Source organism: Ammodytes marinus, assembly GCF_949987685.1.
Source record: "Ammodytes marinus genome assembly, chromosome: 4".
NCBI lineage: Eukaryota > Metazoa > Chordata > Actinopteri > Uranoscopiformes > Ammodytidae > Ammodytes > Ammodytes marinus.
This window is the reverse complement of record NC_137233.1, coordinates 5557003-5584085: the sequence shown is the minus strand read 5'-3', so window position 1 is coordinate 5584085 and position 27083 is coordinate 5557003. Positions and strand designations below refer to the sequence as shown.

The following is a 27083-nucleotide window of genomic DNA, read 5'->3' as shown; positions in this document are numbered from 1 at the left end:
GAGTCCGGTTCGGCAAACTCAGCGGGTCCATGACGTTCCCAGGTCAACAGGCTCAGTCCGTTTCCCTCTCCAGCTGAGCAGCAGCAGCAGCCAGCGGCTGCGTCACCGGCGATGCCGTCACTCTTGTGGGTAGCGACATAGACATAATTAAGAAAGACTTTTTTGTGTCCATGGGTAGCGATGTCCATGGTAGCGAGGCATCACTATCCCGCGGAGGATGCTGGGAAATGTAGTCCGGTTACTTCCTTTGACCAGTGTCGAAACTCCAAGTGTTAGCCTACTCATTACCCTACGGCTACACCATATGTAGCTTTGTCTGGCTGTGCGAACTATGCATGTCTCGCAAGCCCCTGCTGCTCACCTAGTTATATGCGTGCCTCGCTCGGCAGTAGGCTATACGGTGAAAATATAAAAAAATAAATAAAATAAAATAAAAATAAAAATCTAACTGCTGAGTTGCCAGGTCGGGCGGCCTAATCAAGCATTTAACGGCTACCGTGCTCTTGCATTCATATCGCTATACGAAGCAATTAAATCGAGGGACACTATTACAACCTGGCATTTCATACTCATCGCTAGTTCTGCTTCTTATATTCCATGTGTCGGCTAAGGTATTGCAGCATTTTTGCTTGTGCTATCAACATACTGGATGTATTGATTTCAATCAAGTAGTCACCAGGTGGCAGAAACCAACAAGCCGTGACAACGAGGGGATACGATTGGTAATGCATGCATGCATCCGCCCACTCTCTAGTAAGGTAGGCAATTCTGCTTTTTATGAGTGTCCGTTACGGGCCGCTTGGTGCAGGGATGATGATGACAGCTAACTAAACAGACGTGGCTGTTTATTTGATCGGATGAAGCTTGATACAGTCGTGGTAAAGCATAGACTGTATGGGTAAGGTACGTGATTTCGTCTTATCAGTGTGGCTCATTAAATGGTGCACACCACCGTCTCCTATCTCCGAACGCAATAGGATATGTTAGGTCTCATAAGAGTCATATTCATTAATCTGTTACCTCATGTTTTGCGCTCCATAACACTAGGGGGCCGTATTGGGTGTGGCCGAGGTTCGGCAGCAAGCTCAATTATGTCATTTAACACAAGGAAAAACAGGGAATTAGGTGTTTGATCGGGAAGCAAACAGTTTTTACTTTTTACAAGTGTATTATGCGTTGCGATGGATTTATGAAGGAATAAACCTGCCGTACTACAGTCATTGTACTCCCATTTATGGTTACTGAGCGCACGGGCGCACACCGGAATTATCCACATTAACACGGTAGTGGCTTCGGACAGGGCTTTGCCGCTACCCCTCATGTCATAATCTTGTTAAATAAAACAAATGTGTCGCTATGCTCAGAGCTGAGTGATAGTCGAACATAATTAGCTAACGTTTTGGAGATGTCTCATGCCCAAAGATAGGTACCGCTTTTATAACTTAACCTCAGCTGTTTTTGTTGCTCTTGGGGCCTTTAGAGATGTCATTTGCAAGTTCCCAGTGTAGGAGGAACTCTGTCTATGTGTATATAATAATGATATCCCAATGCTGCTATATTGATTTGAAGTGTGAATCAGGCCGGTCGTTGAAATAGCTTTCAGACCATTCACCAGGCTTCAAGCCCAGGCTAATATGCGCTCGTGGCCTGAATCTGTGCTAAACACCTAGCCATAGGTCACGCTGCATAGCCTCTTACGCAATGTGTTTAAAACTTCAACGTGTACACTTCGAAGGATGCTAGGTCCAATCGATAAGTGTCGAGGCCAAAGCGTTTCAATCAACGTATCCGCAGCAATCTTTATTGTAAATAAAAAGATATAATTGATTCCAAGGATATGCAAATACATAATTGTAATGCATGCAGCTTGTGCGGGGACGACCAGTCTAAGTCTGCTGCCCGAGACAAGCTGCCTTACGGAATGGGAAATTTAATAAATGCATGTACCAAATATACAGTATTCAGGCTATAGAAATAAAAAAAAAAAAAAAAAATAAGCCACTGACTCATGCCAATGTTCCTGAACTGGGGATGTGCTTGAAGCATTCTATTTGCTGTTGGCAGTTTTGCTATTGGATCACAACCTGCCAACCTCACTATTTTGCATACCTATAACCTGATGGGGATAAGGAGGAAACATCATTTTAACTGCTGAATCTAACTCTGTTTTCTGTCCTTTGTCCTATGAGTCGATATTGGTGAAGCCCACCTCAATCCAGCATCGTGAGCCTCCTCGTTATGGAGGAGAAACCTGTGCCCAGAGCTGGAGCCTGGTTGCCTCCCGCCCTCGCCTCCTCTGCCATACTGTGGGCTCCAGCAACGTGAGCCTCCTCGTTACGGAGGAGAAACCTGTGCCCAGAGCTGGAGCCAGATTGCCTCCTGCCCTGTGCAGAGCAGCATCATCTGCATCATCAGTAGCTCCTGTGTTAACGCTCAAAGCTTGGGCTGTGGGTCTTCGTCTGCCTATAAATATCACCTCCGGTCCGGGCCTCAAGTATAATCTACGCTCAAAAGCATCCATGGGTGCCGTGTTACTGCTGACTCATTCAAATAATTAGGGCATATATGATTTGTCTTCGTGTGCCTAGATATTAGTCCACCCTGGTATTGGATAACTTATCAGCTTTTTGTATAGATTTAAGTAGCCTCACTAAGGTATTTTTATCTAGCTGGCTTCCGCTGTAGTACGATGGTCTGGTAGGACCATAGCGTTCGAGAGGTTTCCTCAAGCAGGTACCGCGATGGCTTTTGATTCTCTTATTTACTATCAAACATGTTAGCTAATTAATAATGTATTAAGCATATACATAGATTAAGTAGCATTTTCAAATGTATTTTAATTATCTGGCTTCCTACGATTGCTCAGTCAGTGTCTCAACATTAGTCTCCACCCTGTTATTCAATAAATATCATTTTGTATAGATTTAAATAGCCTCACTAAGGTATTTTATCTATCTAGCTTCCTACTGAGGGCTCAGTCAGCGCCTCCTGTCGCCACTCTTCGTTGTCATGGGGGGCAGGGGGCTGCTGTCCCTGACCCCGGCTCCGGGATGCACATGTAAGCCGAGGGAACGTGCGTCCCCTCCAGAAGGCTCGGTTGTCCACAGAAGGCTCGTTTGTCCACGGAAGGCTTGCATGCGCACTCCCGGCGGGTCAGGGGAGTTGCACGGTTTAAGCAGGTTTTTCAACATAGTAACATTTCTCGCTTCCCACCGAGGGCTCAGCCAGCGCCTCATGTCGCCACTCTACGTTGTCATGACTCATGGGGGGCAGGGGGCTGCTGTCCCGGACCCCGGCTCCGGGATGATCATGCAAGCAGAGGGGGCGTGCGTTCCCTCCAGAAGGCTCGTTGTCCACGGAAGGGCAGAGAGGTGTGCTCTCTCTGCTCTGTCTTGCATGCGCACTCCCGGCGGGTCAGGGGGGTTGCTCCTGTGTCCACGCTCAAGGCTACGGGCCAATGGTCCTCATCTGCCTACGAACGCTACCTCCGGCCCGAGGCGCAAGACATCCTGAACGCCCAAAAAAGCTATGAGTGCCCTGGAAAAATAAATAAATAATAATAATAATGATCATGCATATATATATCTATATTATAAAAAAAAAAAAAAAAAAAAATATCATATATAAAAAAAAAAAAAAAAAAATCTATACACATAGTTGGCTTAATAAATACATTTTGGCATCGATACTCTATTACTATTTAACATTAGGCATCCACTGAGGGCTCAGTCAGCATCTCCTGTCGCACTCTTATAGTATGGGGGGCAGGGGGCTGCTGCCCCTGACCTCGGCTCCGGGATGATCATGTAAGCGAAGGAGGTGTGTGCTCCCTCCAGAAGGCTCGGTTGTCCACGGAAGGGCAGAGAGGGGCTCTCTCTGCTCTGGCTTACATGTGTACTCCCGGCGGGTCAGGGGGGTTGCACTGTTTAAACAGGTTTTAGTCTAGTCGGCTTCCTCTGAGGGCTCAGTCAGCGCCTCCTGTTGCCACTCTACGTTGTCATGGGGGGCAGGGGGCTGCTGGCCCCGACCCCAGCTCCAGAGTGCTCACGTAAGCGGAAGGGGCGTGCGCTCCCTCCAGAAGGCTCGGTTGTCCACAGAAGGCTCGGTTGTCCTCAGAAGGGCAGAGGGGTGTGCTCTCTCTGCTCTGGCTTGCATGCGCACTCTGGCGGGTCAGGGCGGTTGCACTGTTTAATCAGGAATTTTAGTCTATTAGCTTCGGCTTCCACTGAGGGCTCAGTCAGCGCCTTCTGTCACCACTCTATGATGTTGGGGGGTAGAGGGCTGCTGTCCCTGACCCCGGCCCCGGGATGCTCACGTAAGCGGAAGGGGCGTGCGCCCCTCCAGAAGGCTCGTTGGTCCTCGGAAGGCTCGTTTGTCCACGGAAGGGCAGAGAGGTGCGCGCGCTCTCTCTGCTCTGGCTGCGTGCGCAATCCCGGCGGGTCAGGGTGGTTGCTGTATGGTCGGTTGGGGGGTCCTTGTTGCAGATCTCCTCACCTTTCGGTAATCCATGAAGCTCATGGAGGTCAGAGGGAGGGCTCTCTCTGTCTAAAAGCTTTCCACGCGTGCGCATGGAGGGGGAGGAGATCTTGGATCAGAACCATACCGCCAAATATAATTACTGCAAAGTATTCTGCTAATCGAATAAACTATATTTTGACTAAAGTATTCCTGTCTGAAATCGAGCGTATAGCGTTAGTTCAGGCAGGGTACGGACGTCAAGCGGCTGTCATCTGTGCGCATCAGCTGACAGCCAGTTTACGCCCCTAGCACGTCATTGGCCGTACACTCTAAGTGGCGCTCTATTTAAGCTGCTCTAGCCTACCTACTGGTGCTGCTTCCTCTGCAAGCTTTTGCAACCCACCTCCACCCCACCACCTCCTGTAAATGTATTGTCATCAATGTCATTTCTGTTGTCATTGACGCTTGTTCTGTTCTACACCCTAGGGGGTCCTTGTTGCAGATCTCCTCACCTTTCGGTAATCCATGAAGCTCATGGAGGTCAGAGGGAGGGCTCTCTCTGTCTAAAAGCTTTCCACGCGTGCGCATGGAGGGGGAGGAGATCTTGGATCAGAACCATACCGCCAAATATAATTACTGCAAAGTATTCTGCTAATCGAATAAACTATATTTTGACTAAAGTATTCCTGTCTGAATTATAAATTAAAGCTGGCGTGGAGGATTTGGGGAGAAAATAGCAGTTGGGATAGAGATTCGAATCCAAATACCTCAACCGCTCCACTTGTTCTCTTTGGTCCCTCCCCTATGGTCCCTCCCTGACTCGCTCTACACCAACAAAGTCGTGCCAAAGTGAATGGACAGTCCCAACAGCCAATAAGAACAGATAATCGGAGCCTCACTCTGATTGGTCAAAGTGTACAGCTAAAGGCGCCCCCACATACCCCAGCTTTAATACAAATTAATTTCATATTCATATTCATACACTTGCTAAGATACTCAACCCCAACCCCGACTATTGTAAAGATGCTTTAGCCATTCTGTGCAGGTTAAAACTATTTACAAATAATAATAATGATATGAAACCATTAAAAGCTATAGTGTAACTTTTTCCAGAGAATGTCGGTTACATTGCCAAAAGAGTTGACACAAACTTGATTAAGCCTATCAGCTCCACAAAACTCTCTGTATTTCTCAGTATGGTAGCGTTTACAGACTTGTGTTACCCTCTGACACTGGTGCAGGAGCTCAGGAAGCACAGACGAGATGTATCAGTTGTTGATTCTACTGCTAAGAAAACATCCTGGACGTTCAACAGAAGATATAAAATCAAACTTTCATCCACATTTCATCTGAGCGTTAGTCCATACAGAGATTTAACCGAACCACCAACCCTTGCTTTCTGTAGATTCCTTCACTGGTAATATCTTCATTGGGAGTGAATTTACATTGCTGAAGTATGGAAACAGTCTCTCAGTGAAAGTGTGTATGAAGGTGTGTATGTGTTTGTTATTATCTGGATCAGAGAACAAGAGTTTTCCTCTGTTCCAGTCCAGATGAACTCTGATCTTCTGTGGCTTGTTCTTCACTGACAAAGTAATATTTGAACCAGATACTGAGCATGCTGAATATTCACTATTATTGAACTTTACTTGCCATATTCCTGTTACGATTTTTCCCTTCTTCTGGGCAGACTCTGCTGCCACACCCAGGACCCATCTTTTGTTGTCTCCGACTTCGACGTCCCAGCTGTGAGTCCCTGAGTCAAAGCCCTCGGAGCCCAGGACAGAGGGATACCAGTCAAACCTTTCGGGATTGTCAGGAAGCGTCTGTTTCCCTCCGAGTGTCACACTGGTCAGATCTTCAGACACATGGACTTCTGGATAAGCTGAGTTTGGATCCAGAATCACAGGAGTGTAGGAGACCTCCTCCTTCATCTTGGTCCAGATGTTGATGGCCAGGTTGCCCAGGTGTTTGGCCTCGTCTATCAGAGCTCCAGAGACCAGCTGTGGATCATCCAGCAGGGGGCGCTGCTGGACTCTTTCCACTGCAGCCTTGTAGTTCTGCAGGAATGAGACGTCCTTAGCTTTCAACTGTTCCTCTGTTGTTTTGATTGTCTCAGAAAGAGCCTCTATCTCTCTGATCAGAGCCTCAGTCTTTTCTTCCATTAATTTACTTTTCTGCTTCTCTTCCTCCCTCAGAGCAGCGATCCTGGCCTTCTCTTCCTCCTCTAGAAACTGGTGAAGCTTCTTAAACTGGAGCTTAATCTGTCTCTCTGTGCGCTGGGCCTGGACCGTAATGTGTTTTGCTGCTTTATCAGAGTTTCCTTTAACTTGTTCAAATACCTTCAGTTTGTCCTCTACGGGTTTCAAGATTTTCTGGAGCTCCTCTCTGTAGTCCTGTGCAGCTTCATCAACAGGACTGAATCTGTGGTTTTTGTGTGTTTTTGAATCTCGACAAACGACACAAACTGGCTGCAGATCGTCCAGACAGAAGAGTCTGAGTTTCTCAGAGTGCAGACTGCAGCGAATCTTGCATCCAGTTTCCATTTTTTCTGCTACCGATGATAGAAAAACACCCAGAACAAATAAGCAAAACAAGGAAGAAAGTATTTTATCTTTTAGTTCAGATTTGTCTTTCCGTCGATTTGTCCATTACTCTGGTTTACTAAGTATTCTCTCCTGTAGCCGTCTTCCTTTTTGTGAAAGTGTTCCGACTGTTATCGCTCTCGGTGTGTGTGTGTGTGTGTGTGTGTGTGTGTGTGTGTGTGTGTGTGTGTGTCTCTTCTCTCTGTGAATGCAGATAAACCTGTATTTCTTCTTTGGTTCCCAGGTGATGGGTGGACCTATGTATAAATAGCATCCATAATCTGATCGACATGCGCAAAAGCCCAAAGGCAGCGTGATACACATGCCACTCAATGCTGATCACCATTTGTTTGTGTCAGTGTGCCAAAAAAGAAAGTAAATAAGTCTGTTTGTCTGGAGCATGGTGCTCCTGGTAGGATGTCCCATGGGAAATTGGTCTCAGGCAGGTGGGTCAGTCTAAAAATGCTTCATAATGACCTCATGAATATCCAGAGAGAGGACAAGTAACCTTGCCCTGCGGAAGCATCGAACAGCAGCTCAGATTATTCTGCCTTCTGGGAAACCCGGATCAGAGTCCTGCATGGGGCTGAAGTAGAGGATTCCATAGTTCTGCTGAAAGACTTCAATATGCACAAAGGCAATGATGGAGACACCTGGAGAGGACAAAGTTGGAACCTAAGGATACTCAAAAGTGTACTAGTACCAAAGCATACTAGGTCGAAGGTCGATTTTGTGATCGTATTGTCTGATCTAAAGCTGCAAGTTTTGAACACTCAGATGAAAAGAGGAGCGGTGCTGTCAGCTGATCACCATCTATTGTTGAGTTGTGTTAGAGGAGGGGGACTTTCGATCGGCACAAAGTGTTTCTGGAAGACCTTTCGGCACCCAGGAGTGGGAAACGGGAAATCATCCACGCTGTGTACAGTGCGAGGATGAGTTACTGGGGGCAGTTCATTTCAACATCAACATAAGTGTAGCCTCCTTTTATTCCACATGTGAATTGGGATATATGCTAGTGATTCTCACTCTGTTGGCGACAACCTGATTAAAATCAATATGAAAAGAACGCATGGATCAAACGAGCGCTTGTTGTAGTAAATTTTCGGAGAATAGGCTATAGTGTAGTTTCACGCTAGTGACTCACGTTAGCAATACTCGCCGTCGCGCAATGACGTCGGTTAGGAAAAGTGGAGTCGAATACATTTGAAACAGCGCTGTCTTTTCCTATGTTCGATAGGAAGCACCTTTCATCTCTCCTTAACCCCGATGACGTTTAGGGGTTAAGGTATAGGAAAGGAGGCTCACAGGTTAGGAGATTGGACTATTCGGATTGGCCCCCAGGCTGTTCTCGCTGGTTCTGATTTTCCTATGCTTTGACCCCCAGACACTAGCTGGCTCTAAGGGTCCTGTGTTCTGAGTACCAGGCTGTTCTCGCTGGTTCTGATTTTCCTATGCTTTGACCCCCAGACACTAGCTGGCTCTAAGGGTCCTGTGTTCTGACCCCCAGACTGTCTTCTAATCTAACTGGTTATATCTTTCCTTTGAATCTTATTAAAACCTTTTGAATTATAATATGTTGTATTTGATTTTGTTCAGAGTTACTTTCAAGTGTTTGGAAAATTTGCTTTGACCAAACCCCATCATTATTTTACTAGTCTGACAGTAGTTGTGGAATGTGTGGCTAGCTTTCAGGATTCTAACTGTTACAATATGGGTTGTTATGGTAGTTTCAGAGTGGAAAAAAGTAAGTGGATCAGTTTACCCCCTTGATTTTTCTGGTATGTCTCAGTTTACCCCACAGCTGGGGTAAAGTGAGCCACATGACAACTTTTTTTAAAACAATCATATTTTCACTGCCCTTTGTCTTGAAAAAATTCTGCTAATGCCCATTTCTAGGAAACATCCTGAATTAATGGGAAATGTGTAAATTTGAGTGATAAATCATTTTAGCTCGCTTAGAGGGGAGCAAATGTAAAAAGTGGCTCAGATTACCCCGTTCTCCCCTATATATATAATAATAAAAATCAAATAAAATTAAAAGTACGTAAGTAATGCAAGTAATGTACACTTAAGTTATGACCGGGTTTTATCCGTTCCATATTTATTCCTTTTTTTTCTCCTTCCCTCTTCTTTTCTGTGGAATATGCTTGGTCACTGTCTATTGTTAATGTAGTCCAGGAATGGGGTCCATGTAGTTAGGAAGGAATTATATTGTCCAGCGAGTCTGAATGTGACCCTTTCACAGCTTGCCATGTCTGTCATTAGTTCAATCCAGTCACCGAAGGATGAAGGGGTGACTGATTTCCAATTCCTCAGGATAATTCCACTTCCTGTTAAAATGGCCAGTCGGCACCATGATTTTTTTTTTTCCGTGCAACTGTTGATCACTTGGTATTATTCCCAGAAGACAGAGTGCTGGGCTTTTAGTTAGGGTGACATGAAACAAAACATTTAAACATTTATTGTATATTTTAGCTTAATAGTACTTTTTACTTTACTTACTTTTTAATAGTACGTTTTACTATAGGTGTGTTGTGTTATATAAATGTGTAACTTATTTTCTTTTAGGGTGACTTTTACCATCTGTCTAGGGACTGCAGATGAAAAATAGCCTTCTGGCTAATTCTGGCATATTGACAGAAATGTTTGATAATATGCACTGTCCCTGTATTAAATAAATAAAAAAATAAAAAATAAAAATACTAGTTTACTCCACAGGTCCCTTACCATTACACACTCATACAACATACAGTCCCCTCCATAAGTATCGGAACAGTGAGGCCAATTCCTTTATTTTTGCTGTAGACTGGAAACATTTGGGTTTGACACCAAAAGATGAATATGAGACAATAGCTCAACATTTCAGCTTTCATTTCCAGGTATTCACATCTGGATCTGATACACAACTGAGAAGATATCATTATTTGAAAAGGAACACCACATTTTTAGGCAAGCAAAAGTATTGGAACAGATAGACTTTAAATAAATTAAAGTGAATAAACCGTAATATTTTGTCACAAATACTTTGCTTGCAATAACTGCATCAAGCCTGTGACCCATTGACATCACAAAACGTTTGCATTCTTCTTTTGTGATGCTTTTCCAGGCTTTCACCGCAGCTTTAAATGCCTCCCATACAAAACCAGGATCAGATACAGAGCCTTCATTATATGTCCAGTATTCTTCCATTGCTGCTACAATTAAAGAACATGATGCATCCTTTTGCAGTAATGAGTTATTGAATCTCCATCGACTTGTTCTTTCCCCTTTATCTAAACTACTTATTAAGTCAACTGGTGCATGATCGGAAATAACTATGTTTCCAATGGAAGCATTCTGGACATAATTAGCGAGGTTCTTGGACACTAATATGTAATCAAGTCGGGAAAATGATTGGTGTGGATTGGAAAAGAAAGTAAAATCCTTTCCTAATGGGTGTAGCACGCGCCAGATATCTAACAAATTCAGATCATCCATAATTGTTTCAATGGCTGTACATGTCTGTCGTGCACCCTGTCTGAACACAGATCTGTCCAATTTTGCATCTCTGACCTGATTGAGTTGAAGTTCCTTTTTTCTGTAATTTAATTCAAACAGTGAAACTTAAATATATTCTAGATTCATTACACATGAAGTGAAATTCATCTAGAATAAACATACTTTTCAGAAGGTCGACATTTGAGTATTATAAATCCTTTGTTTGACTTTCTAATATTTTGAAATACTGGATTTTTTTCCATGATCAATCATCCAAAAAAAAAAAAAAGGCCTGACATATTTCACTTTGTGTAATGAATCTATGAAAGTGGACCGGAATGGACTTTCCATAATATTATATTTTTTAGATGCACCTGCAGACTGCTCACTGTCAACTATTTTATAATTAATCAATAAATATAGGGGCATCAAGATTAGTTTGCATAGAACACAACTTCTTTATGAAATGAACAGCCCCCTCACTTACGGTTTAAACTGGCAAGGCATTGTGGGAAAATGGGCCGTCTTTTCCATTTCTGCATCAGTAAATCTGTGTTCGATCTCTACTTCTGAAAGCTGTGGGCTGGCACTTAACAGAATTACTTAGGCAAGGCAAGGCAAGGCAAGGCAAGTTTATTTATATAGCACAATTCAGACACAAGGCCACTCAAAGTGCTTTACAGGGGCAAGATTAGAATACATAAAACACATTATAAAACATTTAAAAGCGAACTTACACCTGGCTTGACAAAGCAGCCCCTTTACATCCTGGATTGGCGTTTATGCAACTGACTAATCCAAAGTGCCCAGGCTAGACTTTGTCAATGCTGGCTTTATCAATCATCCTGGATATCTTTATTCCACTTTTATGCAACAGGCCCCAGGAGGGGCATCTCATACATTTATATTTTGCTGGAGCGATGATTGTCTTGGAACATACTTGGAGAAATGTAACAAAGTCAAAGAAATTGTAATATTATTTACTTTATTCTTTTCGTTACATCTTGGAGAGAATATAGCACTACACATTTTGCCCAATATTCCCTTTCTCACATGCTGATTTATTCGGGAATGCAGGTATACTTCTTCTATTGCATTTTCTGTTTCCTTCCAGATAATGTTAACATGTTTGTTTACCAGTCAGTAACCACTTAGAGTGTTAGCTCAAAGTCCTCCCTCACCAATATCGTCATGGTAGCCCTCGGGGATGGGTGGAACCCAGTTAAAGTCAGGCCATCCCAAGGTCTCATTCACATTTTGCTTTTCCAGCCACTTGATAATGGGATCAAAGTATCTAATCAGAGACTTTGCATCTAACTTGTTGGTGCCTATGGCATCCTGGAGCACCTCGGGCCATGGTTTGGAAGAGCCAGCCTGAAGGATTTTCCTGGAAGTGGTAGAATGACATAAATTATCACAGCTTTACCGTTTCTATAAACCACTACTCATGCACTGTGTAATGAACAACTATAAGGCACAATGAGGAATGCTTACTTTAAAATGGCCCCGGCTTCTGCAGATCGGTAAATGTCACATCTGTGCAATGGCCCTGTTTGATTGGCTGCGTCACAAAGTTTCTCATGAAGCTGGAACTGCAGGATGTAGCTGACAAAATACCTGCCGTACAAAGAATTGTTCGTCATTAAAAAAAGACAGACAGAAATAAATGACACGAGAGAAGAAATAAATTAGTTACAAATATATTAAACATTGCTAGAACCAAATACATGAGTTTAGATGGGTCTTAAATGCTCTACTATTTGGTAATGTAAACTTTTGTAAAGTAATTTACCAAACTAAAGTGGCCCTCTCAGCAAAGATGCAAACAATGCTGTGAGTGTGTGTTCCAGCAGGATTGCAAGTGCGTTTGACTGACTCTCAATCCACACATTGTCAAAGAAACCAGCTTTGGAAAGAGGCTTTTTAAATAGAGCCTTCTGCAACACGCTTCCTGCAATTGTGGGGCTTATTGCTTTGTTTGAAACCACACTCAAGTGATAGTAATTCAGTCCACATTGCAGAAGATTGCACTCAGGCACATATGCACATGCATCATGGTTGCACACTAAAAATCACTGACCTTATTTTTAAAGCCGTTGTAACTTGGGTGTCAATCAGACTACTCAAAAAAGAAATGTATACATGTCATGAAAATATCAACAGTTACTATACCTGATGTATGGTGTGTTTCCAGGGATGTGGTATTTTGCCCCAGGATCAAAGTGCTCCTCTGTGCGTGGGCTGGGTGGGCAGATGCCTTGGTATTTAGTCCTTTAAAATGAAATAAGAGACATATTTAGAATATACCAATATGGGCTGAATGACCAAAACACAATTCTGCTAAGTTTTTCAGCCTTTGGTGATTTTTCCTTCTTACTTGTTCAGTTTTATGTATCTATTAAAAAGGTGCAGTGTGTAATATGACATCAAGAAAGTTCTACAAAGTTCTAGAATGCAACACTCCCTGGGTAACCCCAACCCTTTCGAATAATAACAGAAGTTACAGTGGCCTTCAAGGACAAGAACAATTCTAAATGTTAAACAATGCACCTGATGACATTCCAACTATGACACTTTCAAGATGGCGGCTCTAGGCCTTGGTCCAAGATATGCAGAAATATGGACATATATGAGACCCTTTCTAAGGGAAAAATAAATAATTCAAAACATTTTTTTCAGCTATTATGCACTAAATTAAATGTACTTATGGATATTACAATTACTTTCTACAAAATCTGCTAGGAAATCAAACCCAAAATTCTACACACTGCAGGTTTAAGTATCAGGTTGGATCTCCATGCCATCCCCACCCTTCTAGTAGCAAAACAGAGCCATCCCCACCCTTCTAGTAGCAAAACCGAGCAGCTCGATTTAATCTGCCTGAACTGAATGTTACTATAAACTAAAACCTTACCAAAAAATGTGAAAGGGATAGAACATAGTGATGAACCCAGATAATGATCACTTGCATCTGCAGCTTCCCTCTGCTCTGCTTTGCTTTATGAGATGTTATGGCTAAGTGTGATTCCAATTCATAGCCTTGATTTATCAAACGTCATGTTTATTTTTAATTTTATTGTTTAGCCGTCATGCCAATAAGTTGAATGTTTTGGTTCACTGGCGTCGCTCTAATGGGGGTTGTTTATGGCCAAGGCAGGCAGCAAAAAAATTTAAAAAAAAATCCACTCAAGCCCAATATATACACTATGCCATGTTAACTTAAAAGCTGATGGTATGCGAATGTTGTGTTCACATCTTGTCCCTACTGTTATTGAGTCAGTTAAGTCATTTCCTCAACAAATACTGTAAAGACTGGAAAACGGCAAGCTTCTCTTTTTCCAAAGCCAGTAACCACGGATTGTCATGCAGCCTCGCATCATCGATTGCAACCCTCCAGAGAGTTACTGTACCCTGCCAAGAAAGTCACTAGACACTTAGCTGCTTTCCTATGTTCACAGTCATAGCTGCTTAGCTGTGTTAAACGAAGCAGCCACCATAGCATTGTGTTTACTGTATATATTCCTGTAAGTAGATTTGGCCTGTGCATAAAAGCCTACCTTGGGGGGGGGGCGCCCTTAACTCAGTTGGTAGGGCGTCCCCCCCATGGGCCTCAGCCAGCAGCGGACCCGGGTTCGATTCCAGCCCGCGGTCATTCTCTGCATGTCACTCCCCTCTCTGCCCCATTTCAACTCTGTCTCTACACTATCAATAAAGCATAAAAGCCTACCTGAGGTGCCACCAGTCTGCGTTGTACCGCCCTGGAGGCGTGCTTCCACTGAACACACCCCATCTCCACTGGTCGACGAGGTAGCCAAAGGGAAGGAAGGCTATCTTCCCCAGTGCCGTCTTCAACAGGTAGTTGGTATCAATTTCTGAAGAAGCACAATGCAGCATTACATGAAGACATCACAAGATATTTAAGGATTCACCACCTCAGTTTTAGCAAAGTATCCAGAGGCAATTTCAGTGGCTTGGATTTGAGTCAGTCTTTTTAAGTCTATTTACCATCGTCAGAAGTCACCGAGTCCAGCAGTTTGATGGTTTGCAGATGTTTGGGCGTTGAAACTGAGAGAGACAACACGTCGCCAATAGCCTCATGAAAACCGGGGTTGGCGCCGCCACGGTAGCCCACAGGCAGGTCCTTGTACTGCAGGAAATACTGGATATGCCCCATCTCATGGTGCACAGTAAAGAGGTCCTCCATTGTTACTGTGGTGCACTGCTTGATCCTACAGAGGTTCAGACATCAGTATAATTGACTAATGGCTTGGTGTTATTAAGGTGCAGTGTGTAATATGACATCCTCAAGTAAGTTCTAGAATGCAACTCTCCCTGGGTAACCCCACCCCTTTGGAATAATAACAGAAGTTACAGTGGCCTTCAAGGACAAGAACAATTCTAAATTTTAAACAATGCACCTGATGACATTCCAACTATGACACTTCCAAAATGGCGGTGACAAGGCCTTGGTCCAAAGTATGGAGAAATATTGACATGTATGAGACCCTTTCTAAGGAAAAAAAAAATTCTAAAAAAAAAAAAAAAAAAAATCAGCTATTATGCACTAAATTAAACGTACTTATGGATATTATAATTATTGTCTACAAAATCTGCTAGGAAATAAAATCCAAAATTCTACACACTGCAGGTTTAATTTGTTGCAACAGGATTAGCCATCAGTGTATTAACGGAAGATAAACGTAAGGTCATTGTAACTCAGCTCATGATATAATGTTACCTAAAGTCTTTGCGATTGTAAAAGTCCCAGGCAGACGCATGGCACACCACCTCCCGACCTTCAGGCTTCTCCAGCATGGATCCCTCCCAGAACTCCTCGGGCATCGGCTCCAAACCCAGAGACGTGAAGAACTCTTCGGCCACACGGAACATGTGCGTGGCGTTGTAGCCCTAGTGAGGAGGGAGGAGGTCACAACGTAGCTAGGTGATATAAAACAACTATAATCATCTAAAAACAGGGAAAGGGTTCTATTTTTGAGGCAATTTTCTGAAGTCAGTCAGACCTACAGAATGACACAAAATGGTTCCCCCACACTCACTTGTTCTTCCATTTCATCGGTCACGTCGATGTTGGGTTTGTCCGGAAACGGGATCATCATATCATAAAGATTGTTCCAGGTCTGGGCCCACATGTTTCCTGAGGGTGAGGAAGAAAACACACTTGAGCAACGAGTTATCTTGTTATGGGTAACGCCACTCAGAGGCACTGTAGGAAAGCCTCCGTCGCAGTAATGAGATAAGCACACACAAATGAGTAGCCATGGTGGGTCTGCAGCTTAATACTCTGAGCTTGTACTGTCCCTGGCATGAGCCATTACATTTGATGATTTTCCAAGTCTTTTTTTCTAATTAATAATCTTTTTGCGTTTCAGCTGGGGGTTTGATTGGTTGCAACACACCCTCGGACCTTAGTTTCTCAACCCTAATATCAAACTTGATATGAGTGCAACAGGGGCGTTGCTAGACCCTTTCTACTGCTGTGCCCCAGTGAAGACAAAATCTACACCTTTAATTCACCCCAATATCTTCACATTTCATACACAAAGCAGGCATTCAGAATTTCTTCAGGGGGCCTGTGCCCCAGTAGAGTGTAGCAAGTCCCCTGGAGTGCAATATCACAGGTGGCAGCTTTTGAGATGTTGTACCTAGCAAATGAGCAGGGATAGGTCCTTTAAGGTTGATGTACTTGGGACCGTACTGCTTGTAGAGTTGCCGGCGCACAAAGGCATGCAGGTTCTGGTAGAGGGGTTCAATGGTCCTGTAGAGATCCTCTAGATCCTGTTCAAAGGTGTCAGTCTCATACCAAGAGCGCCAGGCAGCTCCGGTGTCCGCAAACCCTCAAAAGGACAACAACAAAAACAATCTGTTTCCCTCTCTTGTTTTATTCCTTTCCTTAAGATGAACCAGTTAGTAGCATTATGAACCTCGTGGTCAATGGTCAAGGGGAAGGTCTTACCATCAGCTTGCAAGGCTTTGTTACTGAGCTTCACAAAATCAAGGTAGTACTGTCTGAGAGGAACACCTGCTGCATTGTGCCAGCCCTCCCAGGCAAACAGCAGCCTCTTGTAGCTCCTGGAGTTGGCCATGATCTCTGTGAGATCTGCAAAATCAAAGAAAAGGATTCAGAAGATGAGCTAAACACTCGCCGGGCAAATCCACAACACTTCCTTTGGAAACCTTTCTGAAGTCATTCTGCCCAAGAGCAGATAAGATCTAACCCACTTACTGTTTCTCTCTCTAGACTTCCCCTCACCCCATCGTTGTTTGTTATTATATTCCCTCAACATTTGCTGTCAAACAGCCCCCTGTGTTTCAATGCAATTCATGCATTTTTTCTTTAGTATTTATACTCACGAGGGTCAAGGCTCCAGCTTATATTTGGCGACGGATGCACCTTGGATGTTGAATAGATCTTGTCCATGGTGCTGGTAATCTTGTTGTACTGGAGACAAGAAAAGGTGATTTGAAGTCAGTATTTGATGCTCAAAAAGGGGCAGCAGCGTTTTTAGTCCCTGCTTTTTCACAGAACCAAAATTGTTTTGTACACATTCACCCAATCACACACAGATAACAGCAGCAGCTACCACGCAGGGTGCAAGCTAACTATTGGGAGCAATTTAGGGTATCAGTGTCTTGCCCATGGACACTACGACATGTGGCGGGGAGACGGGGGATCAAAACCACCGACCCTGCACTCCAGTGGACGACTGCCCTACCCACTTCGCCACAGCCACCCGTACAATGAGTCACAACAAATGACCCACGAGATAATATTACAAACAGAAACAAACCTCCTCTCTTTCAGCCAGGGGCAGGTTGGCAACTCCAATGACCATGAGCTTGTCCATCAGTTTCTTGTCGCTGGGAGTGAGAGTGTTGAGAGTTGCAGGAGTGAACACTGCCTTGGCCTTTGCCCCCCATGCTGAGGAGAAGGCCTGCTGTGCCAGCGATGCATTTACCTAAAGACAAGAGGAGGAGTTGGAACCATTAGAACACATGGAAACGTTGATCCCTCTGTCGGTCTGTCGATCGTTTTGGTCTCAAAGACTCAAATCTTGAAAACAATTGGATAGATTGATTATCATGACATTCACAACAGAGGATGAATCCCTTGACTTTTCCGCTGGTGCTCCCAGCAAGTTTACAATCGGGGCTAATCGGGAAGAGTCTAGACATCTTTGGTATTTGTGACTTTAACTCTCACACCGTCGACAGGTAAACATGTCACTTTGTCCAACAATGATTTACCTACGCAATAGTTCATAAAAATGTACACTCTAGTTATTTAACCCCTGTACAGCATGTCTTCATTTTTGACTTGATATGTCCCTTGGCAGCTGTATCAACACATCTTGGTTCTAGGATCAATAAAGTGCTCTATCGGTCTGTATGGATCAAGGCCATATTAGCAAAATAACCCCCGCTCAAGGATATATATATTTTTTGTTAATGCCTTGGGTACACATTCTCATATATATCCTCACTGAATCCTAGGAGCCTTCTTTTATTGCGCCCTGGAAAGTCATGAACATGCAGTGGGCGCTCCCTCCCAGTAACATGACCAATTCAATATGTTATTTGTTTATTTTTATTTATTTTGTGAAATCATTTGAACATATTTTTTTTATTGTATTTTCATGCTTTTAATTTTTTTTTGATATGTCTGAAATAAATTGAATCAATCAACAGTGCTGGAAGAATGGAAGGAGTCAAGGCTGCTGTCGATACAATGCCTGGGTAGTTTATGTGTGTCTGTTGATTTGCACCCATTGCAAATAATGATATACTACTGTTCTATTGTTGCAGAAATAGAAATACAGTGGTGCTTGAAACTTTGTGAACCCCTTGAGCCTTTTGGATTCTTTTTTATTTTAACCATTATTAATTCATTTTGATCAATACCAGTATTTTTTATATGAAATAACAGATGTTTGTTTATCAATTCAATTTTTCCAGAAATAAATTGTTAAAACAGATAAAACAAATGATTTGACAACTGTTGTATGTGCAAAAGTTTGTGAACCCTGAGCTGCATTGCTTAAAATCGAGCAAGGTAAACACAATCAGGTGGGCCAAATTGATGAGATATATATATATAATAATGAGAGATCGTTAGGGAAGAAATTGGGTGGCACTAGAAAAAAAATCTAGGGGAAAAAAAATCTCAGGAATAGAGTTTTGATGTTGCACATTTGTCTGGGGACAGCTATAAATTCATATAAAAAAAAAAAAAAAAAGTGTGAGCTCCATCGGCCCACCGTGAGGCGAATCATCTACAAATGGAGAGCTTTAAGAGTGACCTAACAACGTGTTGCGCCCTAGGCAAGTAAATACTCTTTTTACACGTACAGTTTCACTTGCTCTTGCACTCTCTTACTATGTTGCCGCTATCTCTCTCTTCAATGTTCTGGCACATTTTTTTCTCATGCATATGGTGAGATCAGGCCTGCCCACACAATTGGCTGGAACCCTGAAAACCTCCAGTGAATGTCCTCTCCCCCCCTCCTTAGCCATGCTTTACTCGTATCAATGTGTGTGAGTGCGCTCATCCCTCAATAAACACATACTTGTATTTGTAAAGAGAATAACTGATTTGCAGGGACAGTTGGGGAGCAAGGGCTCATTATTTTAAAATAGTAGCACATTTCTGACTTAGCCCAGCATACCAATTTATTTTGATTCCCTTACACTCACACAAATGTTTAACAGATCAGCAGATCTCTACAAAATAATCAGTTCACACAGAGACATTGCTCTTCTTTAGTATTCACTAAAGCAAACTAAAAGTTCTCACAATTTGCACGTTTTCTATGCTACTAGTTTCTGGTAAAAGATACATTTACACTAATTGGCTGCACCAAATATTGGACTTTTTTTTGTATTTCTGCACATGACAATAAATCCTTTGAAATCTGTTGGTGGTATTGTTGAAATAAATAACGCTTAAAAGCAACAAATTCTTCACACAAAAGAAAAAAGGCGGTTCTCTACATGAATAACCAAACCAACCTACCCTTCAAAACTACAAAGTTGGCCTATGTTTGGTTGCAACATTTAGGCTTAGTTCATTCTGCTCTCATCACTGCAAAAGCACTGAAATCATTACAAAAAAAGTTCTTGATCTTTGAACTCAAATCTGTTCCTTCAGTTATTTCCAACTTCTTTGTGCCTTGTGTCTTTCTTGCATTAAGAATTTTTTAGGTCTATTTTTTATTTTTAGAAACAATACAGAAAGCAGGACCTTGGTGGTTACGGCAATAATTAAAACAGGATGATGCTGCTCGTCAGCTTCATTGTGGTATGACCCGGCTGGTTGGTCGATTGGCCAGGTTTCTGAAAAACTGGTCAGACTTGGCTGGCCGTGTCAACCTGAAGACTTATGTCAAAGCCTTTAGAAGTTACAGTCCCCAAAGGGAAATTCTTTATCACAAAAATTTACTTTATGGGGAGATACTTTAAACCTGTTTGTAGACTCAGGACAATGGCAGAGTAACTAGCCTGTCCTGTTTATAAGAATGTAGAAGAACTACAAAAAGGTACCCAACCTGTTTTTTCATCCGGGGGCATGCTCCCCCGGATTTTTTTTTACCTTTTTTAAGTCAAATGTATCAATCTGGTGCATTTTGAAAGGACATTTTCGAGGCTATATCAAATCCTGAGATGCAGAAGGAACATTATTTTTCAGGCAGCACTCTGCAACTGTAAAAACAGTACAGTGGATTGATCTGCAGACCCATGTTCTATGATGGAGGGGCCCATTTCAACAGATAAAGGCTGCATAGCTACTTTTTATGAATAATTTAGAATTCACACATAGAAAGTTTATTCCTGTATGTGCGTGGGGGCCTTAGAGGCCCCTCATGAAGCCCATTACACAGAGCTAATAATGCTGTTGTTTTTAACTTGCTTTTGTATTTCTCCCCTTCTAGTTAAGGAGCCCATGATGATTACTATCTTGTTAAATTTGAATAAGTATCCTTATATTTAGACTTTTCCTTTTCAGACCCTATCGACATGAGTGACTGAGCTCTTTGACTATGCAACATGAAAAGTTACTATCAGTATCTCTGGCTTAGGGCCCCCCTGAGCCCTTGGGCCCCTGGGCATGTGCCCGGTGTGCCCGTGCAGTAATCCACCCCTGTGTACATGTGGAGACTCAGGAAATATAATCCAGACAAAACTGTTTAATATCAAAACCCAATCTCAGCCAGTTTTCTGGCAGCGTTACCTGCAGAGATGCAGGTGCAAATTCCCTTACAAAATGCTTTTGCTTTTTTATTCCCGCAAAGATAAGTCTGCAAATATTGCCACATGAGTCGGTATGCCACCATAAAGATTTTCAATTAGTTTGTGTAGAACTGAACTGTGTGGAGACAGTCCAGTTGATTTAATTTATTTAAAGTCGAGTAAGGTGTGTGCTCTTGCTTGATTGGAATGAAAACCTTTTGCCACACCTACCCTTTACTGGAATATAGCAGGTGTCACATTCTCGCTGTCAGAAAATATCACAAAAACAAAAACAAAGAGCCAACGTAATAGTTTGCGAGACCCTCTAGAGATGAATTGAAAACTTGTGGACGTTCGCAGGGCAGGGCACTCAGGTCTCCGTTCTATTAGTTGGGAGGAAGCCGAGCATGTCATTCAGGAGAGGGATGAATAAGGGCGCAGCTCCACAGAAACCCTTGACCGTGCGAGCATTTAACGATGACGAGGTGAAAATACTGTCAAGAATTGATCTAAATTGGCCAATAGCATTACCAAGCTATGAGATGAAGGCTCAGTCGACATTTTCACAGCGATATATTATATGTACTTAAGTGCAAAGGATGCTGGAGTTTGTTCGTACCTGAAGCTCAGAGTTGTGCGTTGTTAGGTTGGTGAAGTAGTCCCAGCTGGCAGAGACAACGTAGAAAAAAACCTCCTCGGCTGTGCTGTTGTAGTCGTCAAGGAACCGTTCTGCCTCAGCCTTGCTGTTTGTATATGCCCCTGGAGTCCAGCTTTTGGCCGCGCAGAGTCCACACACAGGCAGCAGCAGCAGAACTGTGCACACAAACCTGTCCACCCGGCTGGTGCCCATGGCTATATATCCTCCACCAAAGAGAGAGAGAGAGAGAGAGAGAGAGAGAGAGAGAGAGTGGAAGAGAAAAAAAACTGCAAAGTGAAACGAGTTGGGAGCTAAAAATACACTTGCTCCAACGAAGTGAGAGTAGACCTTCCCCCTGGAGCTGTTTGTCTCATCCGCTTCCTCACTGCTCCCTTTCTGAAGCCTGCCAGCCTTGCGAGCTTGTTTTAAGTTACACCGACTAGTGACGAAATTGGTCAGTTTTCAAAGGGCCGGGGAAGTGGGAAGGCTTTCTAGGGCCCAGCCACTTGGATGGCCCATGGGCGTTCGCATGGGCCATCCAAGCGAACGCTTGGATAGTTAGGTTCTTTGGAAGCCAAGAACCTAACTAAGCTAAACTTTATTTTTAGATTTTTAGATATTTATGTCAATATCTATTCAAAGTTGGGTGTTTACACAGAGCCGCGGCTCCGCTTACAGCCATTTAAAAACCAGTAGAAAAGCAGAAATGTTAAAAAAATTCAGATTGAGCACAGCGGAGTGTAACTGTTTCAAACATAAACCATCCTATAAACCCTTTGTGTGCCAAATGGTGACAAGATTGGGTTTTGATATTAAACAGTTTGGGCTGGATTATATTTCCTGAGTCGTTCCTGCTCACGGAAAACACTGCTACTTGTGTCTGGGTGTCGTTGTGAAAAGTATTTGGACCCAATGAAAAAACAGGTTGGGTACCTTTTGTAGTTCTTCTACATTCCATAGTTACTCTGTAATTTTCCTGAGTCTACAAACAGGTTTAAATTCTCTCTCCCCATAACGTACATGTTTGTGAAAAAGAATTTCCCTTTGGGGACTGTAACTTCTAAAGGCTTTGACATAAGTATTCAGGTTGACACGACCAGCCAGGTCCGACCAGTTTTTCAGAAACCTGGCTAATTGACCAACCAGGCGGGTCATACCACAATGAAGCTGACATCCTGTTCATCCTGTTTTAATTATTGCCGTAACCACCTAGGTCCTGCTTTCTGTATTGTTTCTAAAAATAAAAAATAAAAATAGACCTAAAAAAGTTCTTAATGCAAAGAAAGACACAAGGCACAAAGAAGTTGGACATAATCGAAGGAACAGATTTGAGTTTAAAGATTAAGAACTTTTTTTGTAATGATTTCAGTGCTTTTGCAGTGATGAGAGCAGAATGAACTAAGCCTAAATGTTGCAACCAAACATAGGCCAACTTTATAGTTTTGAAAGGTAGGTTGGTTTGGTTATTCATGTAGAGAACTGCCTTTTTTCATTTGTGTGTGAATGATTTGTTGTTGATGTTGTTTTTTAAGTGTTATTTATTTCAACAATACCCCCAAAAGATTTCAAATTATTTAATGTCACGTGCAGAAATACAAAAAAGTGCAATTAATGTAAATGTATCTTATACCAGAAACTAGTAGCATAGAAAACGTGTAAATTGTGAAAAAACTGTTTGCTTTAGTGAATACTAATGAAGAGCAATGTCTCTGTGTGAACTGATTATTTTGTAGAGATCTGTTGATCTGTTAAACAATTGTGTGAGTGTAAGGGAATCCAAATAAATTGGTATGCTGGGCTAAGTCAGAAATGTGCTACTATTTAAAAATAATAATGAGCCCTTGCTCAGTCCCTGGTTGATAAGATAGTTAGTCTCTCTACAAATACATGTATGTGTTTATTGAGGGATGAGCGCACTCACACACATTGATAGGAGTAAAAGCATGGGTAAGGGGGGCCCATTGACTGGAGGTCTTCAGGGGCCCAGCCATTTGTGTGGGCAGGCCTGCACACACTATATACACTCAACAAAAATATAAACGCAACACTTTTGTTTTTGCTCCCATTTTTCATGAGATGGACTTAAAGATCTAAAATTCATTCCAGATACACAATTGTACCATTTCTCTCAAACATTGTTCACAAATCTGTCTAAATGTGTGATAGTGAGCACTTCTGCTTTGCTGAGATAATCCATCCCACCTCACAGGTGTGCCACATCAAGATGCTGATCTGACATCATGATTAGTGCACAGGTGTGCCTTAGACTGTCCACAATAAAAGGCCACTCTGAAAAGGGATGAGCTGAAATCCTAGTTGAGGAAATATGTTTAATTCTCATCAATCCGAGATGTGTGCCAATAAGGCGAGACACCAATACATCCAAATAGGGCAATTTTTTTCCTTTAGTCCTATCAAAATGAAACTTTACACAATGAAAGTATCCAGGATAATTAAAATTGGTTGTATTACAAGTTTCTTTGAAAATGAATTTTAATATGCAAATGAGCTATACACTAATCGTACACGCCCAAACTAAACCCAAATAGGCTTAATTTTGTCCTTTACTCCTACCACAATAACACTTTACATAGTAAAAGTATACTTGAAAAGTAACTTTTTTTGTATTACAAGTTTCTTTTTAAATGAATTTGAATATGCACATGAGCTCCACACTTATTTAATATCCAATCATCGTACTGCCAATGGGTGATGGCGATGCTGCTTTTAGACTGGCCTCTAACCTGAAAAACTGCCTGGCTTACCTGCCAGGGGTATAACAGGTGCCTCTCATGAATTAGATTACCCCTCCCCTAGCTAGTGTAATTTTTTACTTTTTTCAGTGCCATTCCCTTTCCCATGCCAAATAGACGAGATATAGAATCCCAGCCTGAAATGGCATGGATAAAGAGGAGATTGTCACACACCGTGGGACCAAGTTAGCCTGGTCCAACCAGACCATCGTACTTCATTTCATTTGTACAGAAGGTCTGGAAGTGCTGTAATTGGCAAACATTCACTCACTTGGAGGCGGGTGTCTGTCGAAGTTTAAAACTATTGGATCTGCCCAGTGCCACTCTGGATTAGCCAACCAATCACATCACGTTTGGTCGTCACGTGTGTCATGAGCCGGCTTTTGACGGTGCGTTCCAGTTGGACAGGGAACTCGGAAATTTCCGACTTCACTACATATTGTAGTCAATGAATCTACCGGTACCTGGCAACAGTAACTTGTTAGAGCCTAACGTTTAGTTATTTGGACGAGAAAGGTTTTAGGCGTCCATACTTTCGCGAGCAGATGCACTGGAACACAGACAGGTCGGTGTGATGAAAGTTCTGTTTAAGGTTGGAGGTCAACTCAGGTGGAAGAATATTTCAGGAGACTTGGATGAATTATGAAGCAATATTTATTACAGACTTGGCCAAGGAGAACGGGACTGCAACTCTCGTGACTTGCACTTCAATTCTGACAAACTCATGCTTAGAGCAGTGTTTTAACCTCGCGCTATCTCTATCACCTCCCCGGCTCGGGCACCAAGCGTACCAATGTTTTGGTTCAGAGCTGAACACAGTGAACCATAACATTCTGGAGTCTAAGGAGATGAGACTTTATCTATACAACTGACCTAAGTGTCTCCTAACAGGCTCCAAGGCTGACCTAGAGTCTGAGAGACAGACACACAAGATAGGCATATATGACCTCTCAATCTTTCCCATTAATATTACAACTAAAGACCCAAAATTCCCTCACAGTCGGAACTACCAAGTCGGAAATCTCCTTCTTCCGAGTATAAAGGAACGCAGCATTCAACTGAAACTGGAGCGCGACTTCGACGTCATCGTTCTCAGCCACTCGCTCTGTTCGCTGATTGGACGACTGTAGATTCTCCGGCGAAAGCTGGGAAATGCACTGTACACCCAGACTGACTACTGAAGGGAAAATGAAATTTGGCCGGAAGTAGGCGGGCGGGCGGAGCCAGGCTAGGACCAAGTAACTCCTTTGTCTACTTTATGCACCATACAGTGCTGCTTGAAAGTATGTGATCAGGTGGGCCAAATTGAGTGATGAAATGGACCAATGTAATGAGAGATCTTTAGGGAAGAAATTGGGCGGCACCAGATAAAACACAAATAAAACCAGCCAGGTCAGTTTAGGCTCACCAAACTGAACCCATACAGGTCAGACTTGCCAAGCTTGTGTGCATTCAGATCAGCATGATGCAACAAGAGTACTAACAAGTCTGTGTCATCACCTTCTGAGACTGTGTCTTTTGTTTGTTGGCAGAGGCAATGGCAGTTTGGACAATGAGAACATCTGCATCGTGCTTTGCATGGTTTGTGAAACACCATTTTTTGTCTTACAAGTTTCTTTGAAAATGAATTTGTATATGCAAATGAGCTATACACTAATCAAATATAGGCTACCCAAAATATATCCGCATAGGCTTAATTTTTACCTTTACTCCTACCACATTAAAACTTTACAGAGTGAAAGTCTACATGAAAAGTAAAACATTTGTATTAGAAGTTAACTTATAATGGTCAAGGCTTTCCAGAAGGGGTTGGTCGAACGTCAGAACAGGGATCACATCATACTGCAGAGCTTGAGTTGCCACAAACCTCAATGTTGAGTATATGCAGGATTAATCACTGGGATCAAGATCGATCATTGGAAGTAATGTTACTGAAACTCTCCCAGGGTGTTCACCTAGAAGATGCAGGATCTGCATCATACCAGACCATGATGGCCTTTGAGAGTGAAGGAGTAGGGATGTCTTCCACAAAACATCCAGCTGTGATGTTTTGTTATCTGCTGGCAACAGAGCCAGTGGCTGATACACAACAGGTTCACGTATAGGAGGAATCATAAAGTACTGAATGTGTATGCGACCAACCGCAGCAATATCAAACTGAAAATGAAACTTTACACAATGAAAGTATCCATGATAATTTTTTTTTGTATTACAAGTTTCTTTGAAAATGAATTGTAATATGCAAATGAGCTATACACTAATCGTGCATGCCCAAAATAAACCCAAATAGGCTTACTTTTTCCTTTACTCCTACCACAATAAAACTTTACATAGTAAAAGCATTAGCAAGTAAGAGGAATGTTCTGTTTTGCAGACCGACCACGGCAAAGGTAAAATTTAACAGTTAACCCGCTGTTCGCTAAACGAACGGGGCTTAATAAGTCACATTGTTCATTGCTGTGATTGGTTGTAGTGCTATCAAATTGCGTGCAGTGGCATTTGAAGAGACAAATCTAATTCATGAGAGGCACCTGTTTATACCCCTGGCAGGTAAGCCAGGCAGTTTTTCAGGTTAGAGGCCAGTCTAAAAGCAGCATCGCCATCACCCATTGGCAGTACGATGATTGGATATTAAATAAGTGTGGAGCTCATGTGCATATTCAAATTCATTTAAAAAGAAACTTGTAATACAAAAAAAGTTACTTTTCAAGTATACTTTTACTATGTAAAGTTTTATTGTGGTAGGAGTAAAGGAAAAAATTAAGCCTATTTGGGTTTAGTTTGGGCGTGTACGATTAGTGTATAGCTCATTTGCATATTAAAATTCCTTTTCAAAGAAACTTGTAATACAAAAAATGTTAATTATCATGGATACTTTCATTGTGTAAAGTTTCATTTTGATAGGACTAAAGGAAAAAAATTGCCCTA

General features: G+C 42.4%; 1 protein-coding gene across 1 annotated transcript; it reads right to left on the bottom strand.

Moving 5' to 3' along the window:
* Nucleotides 1-7580: 7580 nt before the first annotated feature.
* Nucleotides 7581-21615, bottom strand: LOC307249247 (angiotensin-converting enzyme-like; the record flags this gene model as incomplete). Its single annotated transcript, XM_080025891.1, has 13 exons — nt 7581-7696; nt 11702-11907; nt 12015-12137; nt 12693-12791; nt 14248-14392; nt 14526-14749; nt 15259-15428; nt 15578-15675; nt 16184-16375; nt 16495-16638; nt 16893-16980; nt 17330-17497; nt 21385-21615. 13 exons carry the CDS (start codon nt 21613-21615, stop codon nt 7581-7583), a joined length of 2004 nt encoding a protein of 667 aa, XP_079882017.1.
* Between the last annotated feature and the right edge of the window lie 5468 nt (nt 21616-27083).